Source organism: Manduca sexta, unplaced genomic scaffold (assembly GCF_014839805.1).
Source record: "Manduca sexta isolate Smith_Timp_Sample1 unplaced genomic scaffold, JHU_Msex_v1.0 HiC_scaffold_1637, whole genome shotgun sequence".
In the NCBI taxonomy this organism is placed as follows: domain Eukaryota; kingdom Metazoa; phylum Arthropoda; class Insecta; order Lepidoptera; family Sphingidae; genus Manduca; species Manduca sexta.
Window position 1 is genome coordinate 4,472 of NW_023592521.1, and position 14,274 is coordinate 18,745.

The 14,274-nt window shown below is 35.0% G+C and overlaps 2 protein-coding genes across 3 annotated transcripts in view; one reads left to right on the forward strand and one right to left on the reverse strand.

Annotated features, from left to right (window-relative positions):
- Positions 1-14,250, forward strand: LOC115451107 (N-terminal kinase-like protein). Of its 2 annotated transcripts, XM_030179314.2 has the most exons (14): positions 1-606; positions 1,118-1,347; positions 2,229-2,405; positions 2,661-2,889; positions 3,130-3,273; positions 4,238-4,419; positions 5,475-5,703; positions 6,533-6,620; positions 6,903-7,064; positions 7,583-7,723; positions 9,133-9,254; positions 10,476-10,677; positions 10,976-11,153; positions 12,565-14,250. In XM_030179314.2, exons 1-13 carry the CDS (start codon positions 229-231, stop codon positions 11,125-11,127), a joined length of 2,436 nt encoding a protein of 811 aa, XP_030035174.2. In that variant the 5' UTR covers positions 1-228; the 3' UTR covers positions 11,128-11,153; positions 12,565-14,250. The 2 variants fall into 2 exon arrangements, with proteins under 2 accessions (XP_030035174.2, XP_030035173.2); XM_030179313.2 differs by having other exon boundaries at positions 10,976-14,250.
- LOC115451109 (probable glucosamine 6-phosphate N-acetyltransferase) overlaps positions 8,422-14,274 on the reverse strand; it is a 20,245-nt gene continuing 14,392 nt past the window's right edge. Inside the window, exon 7 of the mRNA XM_030179317.2 lies at positions 8,422-8,495. The gene's annotated coding sequence lies outside the window, so the exon portion shown is untranslated. The remainder of the gene's footprint in view (positions 8,496-14,274) is intronic.

Sequence of the window (14,274 nt, forward strand, 5' to 3'; positions counted from 1 at the left end):
CAAAGAGTTGAGTCATTATCTGTCAAACGGTGTCTTGTCACCAGCCTGTGTATAGAAAATCTATTTCTTATTATTTTATATAAATTCAACGCAAATATCTTATTTATAAAATAATTTGGTTAGCATAACAAAATTTATTATATTATGACATTTTATACTTTAGGCGAAGTGCGTTTTTTAACGGACTATGTGTGCAAGTTGTAAATAATATATTGAGTGGAGTGCATTATGTGGTCGTTTTTCTCACGGGATCCCACAAAGGATTTTCCCTATGAAGTAGGGGATCCTGTGGCTGGGCTAGAAGACAGAAGTGTTTGGACGCTGCACAAAGGCAAAAAGCGGGGAACTCAAGATGAAGTGTCAATATTTTTATTTGACGTCCAAAAGAGTTCGGAGACTCTTTTTGACATAGCGAAGGCCTCCCTAAAAAAACTTAAGACTATGAGACACCCTAGCCTTTTACATTATTTAGATAGCTGTGAAACTGAGAAATTTTTATATGTAGCTACAGAGTATGTACAGCCTTTATCCACTCACATAGAAGATGTTAAACTCGAGGGACAGCAGAAGGAGTTATTCCTCGCATGGGGGATATTCCAAATAACTGTAAGTACTTTGCAAAATTATTTAAATAAAATATATAATTTAGATAAAACATATTTTTACATACCCTCAAGAATAAAACCCATTTTACCTACCAACATAAAGGAACTATAAAGCAATGTAGGAACATGTTATTGTTCTTATGTTTACACACAATTTTATTTGTGGTATCCCAATGTCCCATTTTCATTCAAATACCCCTTTTAAAAAATGACACTCCATTCCTTCAGTTTTCAACTTATACACAATATATTTTAGTGACTCTTAATTTCAAGATAATCCTATTGATGATATCAGATTTGGCTATCCAAGAATTTATTGCAAATAGGGCTCTGATATCTGATAACAATTTGTAGGGTTGTAGTTTACATTTGGAAACTATTTTCAATAGCAAGTATTGACCTTTAAAATTATAATAATATTGCAGATACAGAAAAATATGTGATCAACATTTGATGAAAGTTTTTTCTAGTCATAACTAATGTATATGATGAAACAACTAATCTTTTTCCAGAGAGCATTATCATTCCTAACCAATGATGGTAATATGAGACACAACAATGTCTGTCTGTATTCAGTGTTTGTCACTTTAGACGTGGAATGGAAATTAGGAGGCTTTGAATTCTTAACTAACCAGACACAAGACACCTCAACCGCGATACCTTTGAAAATATTACCAGCACTTGAAATCTATGATCCACCAGAGAAAAAAGATCCCAGTAAACTAAAAACAGTGACAAAATGGTAAGTTAATGGAATTTTATTTAATGTTGTCTTTGCTTATCAATATTACAGGAATAGGGAACAGCCCTATGTTTGATTTTGTTCATTATTCTATATATAATGGTTAATAATACGAAAAAGAAGCACTCCTGCGAAAACTGCATAAAAATTGGTTACAAAATGGGCTAGTAATTCATATTTCAAATATTGTAACGTGCAGAAGTGGGCGCGCGTTGTGGGGATATTGCTTCATCTCTTTCTTTCGCACGCATCGTAATTCCCGATGACGTCAAATGTGGATATTTTGTCTCTTTTCTGTTTCTTGTTAATTAGCCCTTCCACCGACATTCAAACACTTATAACTTGTTGATTTTTTTGCCGGATTTTAATAATTCCTTTTGTGTTATAATTTATATATCGTAAATATTTGATAATAGCAAAGAACAAAAATGAGTCCGGTACCCCTATTCATATAGTTTTAGCAGTTCATTTGCCCAAATTGTTATTAATTCCTTTTAATTTACTTTAAAATATTCCTAAATATTAATGCCATGGTATTATTAATATTTCGTTACCCATGCACATTAACTGTGTGTCTTGAAAATATGTACATTAAATACAAGAAAACCAGATATGCCACATTTTGTGTAGCTTTTGTGTTATAATAATAATCATATTTATTTAAGTGTTATATATTATAAAACAGAAATTATTTTCATTATCCTTTTTATTTTCATGAATATTGTTAATTCATTCATAAATTAATTACATTGAATTCATAAAAATGAGAAATACATTTTATATAGAACACTAACATGAAATGTCATGTGATTACCATAGTATACAGGTTTAAAAATGTTTCATTCTTGTTATCCAGGATTATAAGTAGTTTGTCTTTATAGCTCATCAGATATGTGGGGGTTGGGCTGTCTGATTTGGGAGGCATTCAATGGACCGCTGAAAAATCAACCAGCACTCAAAACAGTGGACCATATACCGAAACAGTTGTGCACTTTGTACTGTGAACTAGTTAGTGCTAATCCTGCATCGAGACCGAACCCAGCTGATATTATAACAAGGTGAAGTGTGATTTTTGTTTGCATTTTGTAGATATCCTGAAAAATTGTTCTCATTTCACAAGTGGAAGATTTTACATCATGTAATAATTTTCACCTAAAACTGAAAATTTATAATTTATTAATATATTTTACTATTTGTGATTAAGTCAATTAATTGACCACTATAACCCATTATCAAGAGTAATAAAATATAAATCTGTTTTTAAAAAATCGAAAAATGAAAGTTTATCTTCAAGCAGTTTTTGTTGACCACAGATGTCGCAAAATGGGCGGATATTTTAAGAACGATCTAATAGACACTATGCTGTTTCTGGAAGAAATACAAATCAAGGATAAAGCAGAGAAGGGCAAGTTTTTCTCCACACTCAGCTCGTTCCTCGACAACTTCCCTGAAGCAGTGTGTGTTCACAAGATCTTACCACAGCTACTTACTGCATTCCATTACGGTGATGCGGGATCTGCTGTCTTAGCACCTATGTTTAAGGTATATTTGGATGCAGTTTTTTTTTTAACATTAATCATTATAAATATAAAATATGAACTGAGAAAAAGAGTTTGACAGACAAAAATGTATTATTTTTTTATTATTGCAAAAGGTTATGTGGCCATAAATGCCATATCAATCAAGCTCACCACGATAAGCGTATGATTTAAATAAAGCCGAATAATTGTTCTGTCAATTATGTTATTTTTGTATATCTAATGCAATACTTTTTCTGTACAGTTAGGAAAATTATTAAGCGAAGAAGAGTATCAAAAGCAAATAGTTCCGTGCGTTGTGAAACTGTTCGCTTCTAACGACAGGACCACGCGGTCTCGTCTGTTGCAGCAACTCGACCAATTTATTGTGCACCTACAGAATAACACTGTAAGTTCCTTTTTTAAATTACAACATCACTATAATCTTACGGAGGTAATGCAGAATCGAACTTGTAACATGATGTTTGCATGTAGAGATTTTACTTAGATACTGTTTATGACTGCTACTCTGACAACTACTTGATATGATTATCAATTCGTTGGCAAAATCTGTTAGAAATACACAAACATTTAACAGTCCATGTAATCGAATTTAAGACCTTCCTTACACTGTCGGTTGCTCCCAAACCAAGATATTGTATCCATCTGATATGCATACTCAAGCATTGTATTATCTGTGGAGTTATTTGTGTGATAGTTAAACAATTGGCTGTTGATATGAAACGAGATATATATGCCATATTAATTAGGTCAACCGTTTTATGACTCGTTCATCAAATAGCCGTCATGCCTATAAAAATAGTAACACTTTTTAACTGGCATATTCCACGGAAATTGATCGCTATTTAGCAAAGAGGCGTAGCTTGGGGTGAAGGGCCAAGGTAGGACGTTGCCTACCCGTGAAACGTCTTCATGGTACAAGCCTTTCGTTGAATGCGGCGATATTTTTTTACTCCTACCAGATCCCCTAAAAAAATCCTTAATATGTCAATGCAAATAGTACTGGATGGATTTGTGCCCGTATAGAGAACCAATTAGCTACTATATTTAATATGTTGAACCAACCACCACAGTTATAGCTCTCACTGGATCATACAATCTACTTCTAAAGATTGTTGAACTACTGTTGAGAGACGCTGGGTTTGTATAAGGAACTTTTCTTTTGGTCGATATTATTTCGCGCACACTGTACTTCCCAATACATTGCGTCTAGTTGTGCTCATGCTGTAACTTAAAAAATACCGAAGGCAATCAAAATAATTTTTTGATTTCGTTTTATTTATTTATTTTTTACTTTTGCTCCGCATTTTTTTTAAAACTGATAAACCATATAATATTTTTTTTTCTTTCAGGTAAACGACCAAATATTTCCTCAAGTAGTACACGGGTTCCTGGACACCAACCCCATTATCAGAGAACAGACAGTCAAATCGATAGTGCACCTCGCCTCTAAGCTGAACTACAACAACTTGAATGTGGAAGTGTTGAAGCACTTTGCTCGGTTGCAATCCAAAGATGACCAGGGAGGCATAAGGTGAATCATTTTAATGTTTCACATTTAATGTGAGCTATATTTAGTGTTGAGGGTTGTTTGTAAAGATATTGTAACTGGCATAATAATATTGTTGCATAACTGATATATTAGGCAGTGGTGTAGGTTACAATAGAAGGGTCCTATATCAAAATTAGGGGTGCTTCAGGGCAGTGCCAACTTTTGGGCGTCCACTTATTTAATACACTGATACGGTTAGGCCTTTTATATAAAGTAAGATGTCAAATAGTCTTTACAAGAGCCATAACTCATCTGATTTCAATGTGGCTGTTACAGAAATGATGATTCATAATCCTAAAAACTTAGTAGATGAAAGTTAGCTTTGTAATATAGGTACTTATGTTTTGAATGAATTGATACGCATACAGTGTAATTTAAATTCAAAAGACAAACAATTATCTTCTGATGAACGATATAAACTTGCCCTAATTTCGTGTCAACGACATCACACTGGTGTTAATTTAACGTCAACCAATTTATCTAATTGGATACGAGTGCCATCAACTGAACACCGTACAATATTAAAACATGCCATAAATGGTGTTCTGAACTTTTGTAATTATATTGTGATTTACTATAAATAGATTTGAAAACTATAAAATAAAGTTTTTTCTTGATTATTAGTTTTTGAAGAAAGCGCTATTTTAACATTAATTAGCACTCTCATACAGAAGTATGATTTGTGGATAGTTTTGATTATTTTTAAAGTTTAAAGTCAGAAATTTAACTATGGAGATACTGCGATAGTATAGTTGGGGGTGGAACGTACTACCGAGACTTGTCTTTATAAACAATAGTTTATTTTACCGTATCACCATATAATAGCCGGCAAAAAACTTGAGCACAGTACTGCCTGGTAGGGGATTGTTTTTTGTACATAAGCGTAGCTACAATCAAGTTGCTTCCCTCCTGTTATACAAAAAAAACATGCTTCTAACAATCCCATATATCAGACCAAAACCTCGCCATGCCTCTAACAATTCCATATTTTCCATATATTAGATTAAAACCACGCATATCGTCCCGTTTTATTCCAGAACGAACACCACGGTATGCCTGGGCAAGATCGCGTCTCATCTGCACCCGCAGATCAGACAGAAGGTTCTGGTGTCAGCGTTCGTGCGAGCCACGCGCGACGCCTTCCCTCCAGCGAGGCAGGCGGGCGTGCTGGCGCTAGCGGCCACGCAGCAGTACTTCCTGTTAGCCGAAGTGGCCAATAGAGTGCTGCCGGCGCTGTGTCCTCTCACTGCTGATCCGGAGAAACAGGTTAGGAGGCATGGTGAAGGATGATATTTACCGAAAAGGAGCCCGATACAACTTATCGGTAGCATTATGCATAAATGCGGTCTGGTATCGTTCTAATGCTAATAAGATTTTACGTAAATTACGAAAGGGAAGCCGGCAGGAATAGAGTGATACGTACCCTGCGCCAGTGGCGAGGTTAGTGAGTCGAAATGTTGGAGTGAAATATGTCATGGTGTTGAGTGGACAATAAAACTTACTAAAATTACTGAGTTAGTTTAGTGGCGGCTTACATGGGCTATGTTCTGGTTCTGGATTCTCAGAATGAATCTCAGATCGGGCAAGAAAATCTTATAAGTTTTTCGAAATTCATTCATATCGACATTTCAATTGCTTGATGTTGAAATTTCTATTTGGGTCACATCTATACAGGTCACCGTATCACGTTATGATGAATAAAGCTATGTGTAGAAACCAAGTTATGCCGTTATATACCCCGACAGGGTTAGAATGTATGAATGTCTGTATGTGTGTGTGTTAAACGAAATATTTACGTTTAAGGTGGTTCAGTCGTTTAAGTATTTTCACGTCTAAAAGTTGAAATAAAATGTAAATAATTAATCATGGATATTTCGGCCTTTAAAATTTAATATGACGAAATTTTAAAGGCAGAAATATCCATGATTATTAATTATTTTTACATTTTTCTTCAACTGCGAGAACTAATCACTAACTAGACGTGAATTTAAATTCTTTACTTGCCAATACTTGTTTAGTTACCCAGATTAAAGCCGAAACAAAATGTATGAAAATGGACCTTGAGCTACCACCTTAAACCGTTTTCCGTACGTAGGTGCGTGACGCCACATTCAGAACTATAAGGGGCTTCCTTGGAAAGTTGGAGAAAGTGTCAGAGGATCCGAGCCTAAAGGAGGGAATGGGTAATCATTTTTTTGCAATAACGTATTCACTAGATTTAATGGCTTTAATATTTGTTTATTTACTCAAAATAACTTTTTTTTATATTTCATTATTGTCTAGTAATATTCCATTCCACATGTGTCAAATAGATACATGACACTTAAAACCAATCCCTTTCAATTGTTAAACCTCAACACCAATTCTTCCCGAGTTTTTAATTTGATCATCTTATTACAACTTAATTGAATGTTCTAGTTGCAATATTAAACTCTATTTCAATAGCCACTGCGTTGTTTATACAGAAGCAGACGTGCACACGGCGACTCCTTCGCTAAGCAACGCTGCGGCGACGTGGGCGGGCTGGGCCGTCACCGCGGTCACCGCCAAGTTCTATCGCTCGCACTCCGACACCGCCCGGGTGCAGCACTCCGCCAAGTCCGCGCTCTCCAAACCTGGATCGTTGGGTAAGTCGGGTTTGGAAACTGTACATCGCTAATCGCACCCTTAGAACGAAGGTGACTTAACAAAAGATGATTTCTGGGAAACCAATAAAAAGTTTTGATAACAATATATAAAGCAGTGAATTGGGCGGTCGTCGAAAGTGAGAATCTCTGTTTTTATCCCATAATTTTGTCGTTTTTTCCTCATTAGGTTATTGAGCATGGTTTGGAAGGTCGTTTTTTAACAAAAACAGAAAATATATAAATTTTGAGTTGGGTCACTATAGTTCTATGCGTGTGAATTATGAAGAGAATTTTATTGTTTAATTCGATTATTTTTATTTTCTGACTGATGTTACTAAAGTAACGTTGGTACATATTATAATGCTCGTTCAAATATAATTAAAGTAACGAAAATATATCTACGACAGATTATACATTAAAGCACAATCTTTACAGATTCAGCTGTTAATAGACCAAGTAGGCCTAATTTCCGCATTTAATAATTTGAAGTGAATACTAACAATTCTCTTTTCCCGCAGAGCAACCGTCATCGAGCAGTATGTCAACGACGACGTCATCGGTGACATCGATGACGTCACTGGAGCACAGCGAGTCCGCGTCCGACTACGACCCCGAGCACTGGGACATGGCCGCGTGGGGGGAAATCGACTCCAGCGGAGGTGACGGATTTTATTTATTTTTGTTGTCATATAAAAAAATTAAGATGTTTTAACGCTGTGGGCATTCTAGTAAACCTCGATTGCTCATGCGATTGCCAACTGCCTTCAAAATATTTTTTTATAGATTTCAAAAAGGTTGTTAATTCTATGCGTATATTTCCTTATTATTATCATCTGTACGAAAAATATTCTAAAAACAATTGATGTTCACTTGAAACATGTTTTTCGTGTCGATATATTGAATCAAGTACATCCATTCATGCAGTGGCGGCCTTAAACGACGCGAGGCCCCATGCGAAAGCAAAAGAAAACAGACGCGAGGACCCGGGCATAGTTAAAAAAACGTTCCCCTGTTTTAACAATTTCGTCGGTAAGAACGTAAAAAAAGGTCCTGTGGGGCACCGTGCGAGGCCTCAGTGACCCGCATCCTGAAGCCGCTTCTGCACTTATGCATGCAAATATTCATTCAATAACCATATTGTCTAAAAATCAGAAACAGGGGCGTACCTACCGCTGTATCAGTGAGACAGGGGCCCTGAGCTTCGGGGCCCCTCTTGTACCATGCCTACATTAAACTAAGCGGGCGCTTAAAAGTTCGCAATGCCTTGAAGAGCCCCCAACAAATTTGATATAGGGCCTATGGCAAGCTACGCTACTGTTCAGAAATGAAATAGATGATGACAAATAAAACATTTCAATAATAATACTTAGAGATCTTATATTTAATTAACGGATAAGTAGTTGGTGATGTTCACAGCATTACGATGGCAATCTGTAAAGATAAACGGCATTATTAAACGATTATTGTCAAAGATACAGAAATGGGCATTACTAGAGAGATAAGTGTCGATAAGCTAACATAAAATCAAATTTAATTGCTTTACACATATCGTTAGATAGTCACCAAAGAATAGAAAAAGAATGGAGTAGTTAGTATTACCTAAGCTACTATAATGACTCAATTATTTCGTAGAATATCTATGACAAATATAATTTAAGAATTAATATAATATACTACCTATTCTGTAGATTATGGCCAAAATATTATAATATTGTTTTATCGGATAAATTTATTAAATAAATGCAATTGTTATAAATATTATAATAATTGCATTCCCTTAGTTTTTATTTATCACATTTTTTATATTTTTATACTAGCAAATATTAAGAACTAGATCATATTAAGAACTGGATTATATTTGGAATATTTATCGACAGTACAAATTGTCCCGGATAAAGAGCATGCTTATTATATCGCTTATGTATAACCTGACCAGCAAAATAAAAAACCTCGCCACGTATGAAACTAACTTCTTATACTGGCAAAATTAACGAAAAAGCAAAAGTGGCATTCCCAAGCAGGTTATTTAATTTCTTGGTGAGTGTAAAATTGATTGTCGGGTGCGCAGGCACGTGCGCGAGCGTGAAGTCGCCGCCGAGCAGCGGCTCCGCGCACGCCGCGCCCGCGCTCGCCGCGCTGTGCGAGGACGACTGGGACAACGAGGAGTGGGGCACGCTGCAGGAACAACCCGTACGTACGCACACGACACGTTTCACATTTACCTACGGTGGCTTCTGGGCCCTTATTCTCTATGCTACACGTTACTTTGATAGTGCGTAACAAGCACGTAACGCAACGCGTCACGTTAAGGACTATAGAATTTGGCATACAGAATACCATTGTAAGCACATTTCGCGAAGATAACATGGCACAGCCGCGTTACGCGTTTCCACTATCATACAGAATAAGGGCCCTGCACTTAAGTACGATGTAATGTAGCTACCCCACAACACTACCACGTGGTGGTGTGGTCACGGTTTTTTTGCGACTAATCAACATATACACACCTTATTATGTTTATTATAATCTTTAATTTTATTGAGCAGTGAGCTATTTTTTGAATGCTAGAACATTTATTTTAAGAGGTTTTAGTTTTCATATTTTTGCCGATTAATAATAAATAAACCCACACAATCCCACTGTAATTAATAGTTGAGAAAGCTTCTATGACTATTAAGACTGCATTTGAGTTCCATTTATGTTGAATTGTTGCATCAGATATTAAAGTTATACAAAAGATTTAGTTACATCTTTAATCTTTAAATAAATAAAAGTTGTATTGACTTAGGCAACTATCAAATCGCTTGAATGGCATGTCTGGTTTTAATAATCTTTTCTAACAACACAATTTTCACAGAAATCCGCTATGGTGTGGCAGATTGCTTAACATTACGTACTTTTTTTATCGGTATGATATCATATCGTAGATGAGTAATACATATTGAATTTTAGTTGTAATGCTCATATATTGAATATATTAACTTTTTTAAGAATTCATTGAAATGTATAAATACATCCATGTTTGAATCGGCTTCAACATGATCCTTATGTATCTTTTTCTTAAAGAAATACCACAGGCACACAGACATGTCTAATTATCTAACACTGCTATTTAAAAAACCCTGTATACGCATATAAACTTTTGTATCTCATTCTCAATTTATATGCATAATTCCTACATAATTTGTTTCTTCATTATCATGTTCTATGGCTCTTAAATCTTTAGAATGTTTGATACCATAAAATTCTGTATCGGTATAACACCGTGCTCAGTGAAGTGTTTTCACGATTCACTCAAAATGATTGAGCATGCGGTTCCGATCGGCAGAAACAATTCGTTTACGTTCACTCGCGGTCTATCATTTAGTCTGTTCCCGACACAATACATCATGTTTCCTATTCGTCCACCAGACCGCGGAAGCCGAACTGGCGAGTCCGTCAGAAACCTGGAACAACTCGGTGTGGCCGGACATGAGCGTGAACAACGCGAACGCGACGTACGTGCGCGGCTCCGCGCGGCTCGAGCACCGCCCCACCGCGCACCAGAACAGCAACGACTCGCTCGGCGGCTGGGAGGACGGCGAGTTCGAACCCATCGAGGAGAATGTCGACGGTACGTGGCACTGCTGCTGACACCGTACCACCATACACTAACACATACAGTGTACTTACACCTAGGTCATTTTCAATACTTGTGATGTTATAGCATGATTAATATGTAGATCAGGAAAAGGTACTTTTGTTTCCATTAATTAGTGTGGAAATCCTGTTGATTGACTATGAACAGCCAACACAGAGTAAACATGAATTCTTGTTTGACAATAATTTTAAAATGAATTATTGAAATGCCAAAAATCCTATTTATAAATTTTCTGCGTAAAGTATGCTTCATAATTAATTATTTTCTCCAGAAAACAACGCTTCGAAAATGGACGAAATGCGACGAAAGAGGGAAGAGAGGAAGTTGCAGCGACAGAGGGAGATGGAGGCGCGTCGCTCGGCGAGAGGACAGGGCCCGATGAAGCTCGGCACCAAGGTGGCCGCGCCGCCGCCGCCATTCTAGTGAACCGACAGTGTCGCAACCATGTGGTAAATGCTGAACACTAATTTTTTTGTGTAGCAATCAGCTAACAGCTATCGCATTCCGGTATTCCATAAATTCTAAATATCTGATGATTTCTTTACTTTTATCATCAAATATACCTTTGCAGATTACACTATTGACCATACTTCACAAAACATTTGAATACTATATTAAAGCTATGTACAATATTAAACTTAAATCTCTGCAGGATGTTGGAGTTCGTTTTGCTATATTACCTCGCAGACGCTGTTAGCTTTTTGCCATAAAATATTGTCGACAAATGCATGTCATAATTTCTGAAGCTGCTGTTTTTAAACTGCGACAGCTAAGAATCGCATTTAAATCCATATTATATTGCCTAACAAATATAAATCTTATGACAAAATAAATGGAATCGACTGATACTGTACGCTATTTTTGAAGCATGTAGTGAAATGCACAACTGTACAAACATGTATAGTTTAGGAAATATAATGTACATTTTATGTAGCGGCTCATACTAATCGTTGCATATTATAATTATTTCCTAAACTATAAGTATCAGCTAATTGTGTTTTTCCGATACAAAAATCATGGAATAATCTAGAAAAAGGTCTTAAATAGTTAATTCAGTTTTCTTTCATACTTGGCACTCGTTATGTTTACGATACATAATATAGATTTTATTCACGACATATCTTATATGTATATATAATAGAAATAGAATCAAGGTTACATTATTTCTGATTACTGCATCGTGTTTATTACATCATGTTCAGTTTTGCAAATGTATCCAAAAGGACATTGATATGCGCAGGAGTGCGGAGTTTTACATAAGAGATAGACACGCGTGTGATCCGAATTTATAATAGACTTAGAATCGTCCTTTCACGTTTCTTTATATATTGCTATTATATAACTATTATGTTTAATGCATTTAATGTATATTACTATATATATATATAGTAGTATTTTGTCACAACAAACCTTTTCAAGTTAATTTTCTTGGTATTCTTATCTAATTTTCGAAGATTATTATTGAATGCGAAGATTTAAAAAAAACTATATGAGTAAATTACATTGTTTTTTTTTTTAAACACCATCAAAGACTATAAATCATAATCAATGTCCTATTTGGCGATTGTGTAATTAGGGAACAAATATTGTAATTTGACATGCACCAAATGGGAGCGCTCAAGTGAGATTAGACGCCATTAAGGCATAAGGATATTTTCAAACATTTTTCGTAAGACAGATTGGCTATGGCTTGAATTATTAACGGGAGGCGATTTTGATATTATTCTAAAGCTTTTTACAGACTGAATCAAATGTTTTCGACTACGCCGTTCATGGCGATTTGCTCCATTTATTTTGAAGGCTTTGTGCTACCAAGTAATCGATACATCCCTTGACTTTCATCGCTTATTTGCTTTACAGATTTTTCAACACATCGTAATTAAAACCTTATGATAAATGGGTGGCAGATTGTATTTGAATTTTACGGATTCCCTTAGTGTGTAATTAAGTCTAGATTTGGAAGTATGGAACGCTTTTCCCTAATGTCGGATATCGAATGTGCTGTCGGAATATGAGGGTGTTAATTTAATGTATTGTATGGTGGATATGTAGCCTGTACTTGAAATTGATATGAAATGGTTTTAGCAATTAACGAATTTCATTGGAGTTTTAAAGTTGCTTATAAAGTATAATATGTATTTTATAATGAGGCGTTGAATGAGTATCGTTTGCATATTTTTACCATTTTGAAATTGAAACCGTTGGCATTGAATTGTTCTTTGAAAGGTTATTATTAATTTTGTAATCATAGTTTTGATTCACAATTCAAGTAACCTTCAAGGAAATTCAATTTTAAGTAACCTTCGTACAAAGTATTTCTCAATAGTATTTGTAACATTTCATGCAATATCAAGTATAGCACTAAATGTCAGATGTTTGTGAAGACGATTTTATAATTATATTATTATATATAACACTATATATTATGTGTATATTGTGAGTACCAGACTGAGCCGGTCTATGTGTTTTTAATTACTTCAATGGTTCAGTAAATATTCCTGTATGTAAATCATATGGGTGTCATTTAAAATGCCAGGTTGTAGTCGGTTTTTGAGGCACTTTCAAGAGTATTGTCAATAACAACAAACATCTAGTGCTTTGAGGTCACTTTGCACAGGCAAATGAAGGTGTTTTAACTCTTTTATACAGATAAAAAAAGTAAAAAAATAACTCATCCATATAGCTTACGTTCCAGAGTCCAATAAGTAGTTATTGAAAGGTGACAACCTTCAAAACTGAATTACTATGCTTGAGGGCAACAATAGCTATATAATAAAAATGGCGAGCTGTCTTATGTTTCGCATTGTCGATCGAACTTTCTAGCTACTATTCTTTGTGATGCAGGTTATATAAGTAAAGCTTATCGGGTGTTTCATAAATTTCAATTTAACTGAAGCTTTTAACAGCTTTTAACTGAATCGTCATTTAAAAATATATGAATAAATATTGGATATGTGTAAAACGCAGGTAAAGTCCGTGTGAAATTTTAAAACGCTAGTTTGAGGCAAGTTGCCTGGTTACTTGTTCATAATTAATACCACCACAACCACCAGCGCCTTACAACAAACATATTTTTAAATATTCCAACAGTGAATATGGATAAATATATTTAATAAAAATAAAGCAATAGACTTTCAGAAACACCAGTGTAGTCTGAAAACAATTATGTTATTTTCAGGTTATGAATAATTATATATGTAAGATAAAGGTTTATTACCTATTTCAGATTCTTAGGCATGGATTCAGAATTACTCTGGAATCTTATAGAACGAAATAAAATTATTATTATTATTTAGTGCTTACAAATTCTAGTAATAATAAAATCCCTAAAATAGACCTGAATTCATGCCTGATTTATTTAAAAAAGGTTTAATTATATGTCCAGCTGTATTAAGATTAAAAATTATATTACGAATGGCAACCCAGCTGTGTGTCAATGTTTGCTATAAAATGTATGAATTGATCGATATTGTAAAGAATTGGTGTGACGAGATTCTTATTCTATCTGCTAATATTTACACTTCTGTAAATAAAAGTTGAAAAATATTTGTAGTTTTTATTTTGAATAAT

Excerpts from the sequence above, each read along its gene's own strand:
- LOC115451107 (XM_030179313.2), top strand. The coding sequence starts at position 229 with ATGTGGTCGTTTTTCTCACGGGATCCCACAAAGGATTTTCCCTATGAA. Across the intron at positions 3,274-4,237 it reads TGCACCTACAGAATAACACT|GTAAACGACCAAATATTTCC; the intron begins GTAAGTTCCTTT and ends TTTTTCTTTCAG. Across the intron at positions 7,724-9,132 it reads GGAAATCGACTCCAGCGGAG|GCACGTGCGCGAGCGTGAAG; the intron begins GTGACGGATTTT and ends TCGGGTGCGCAG.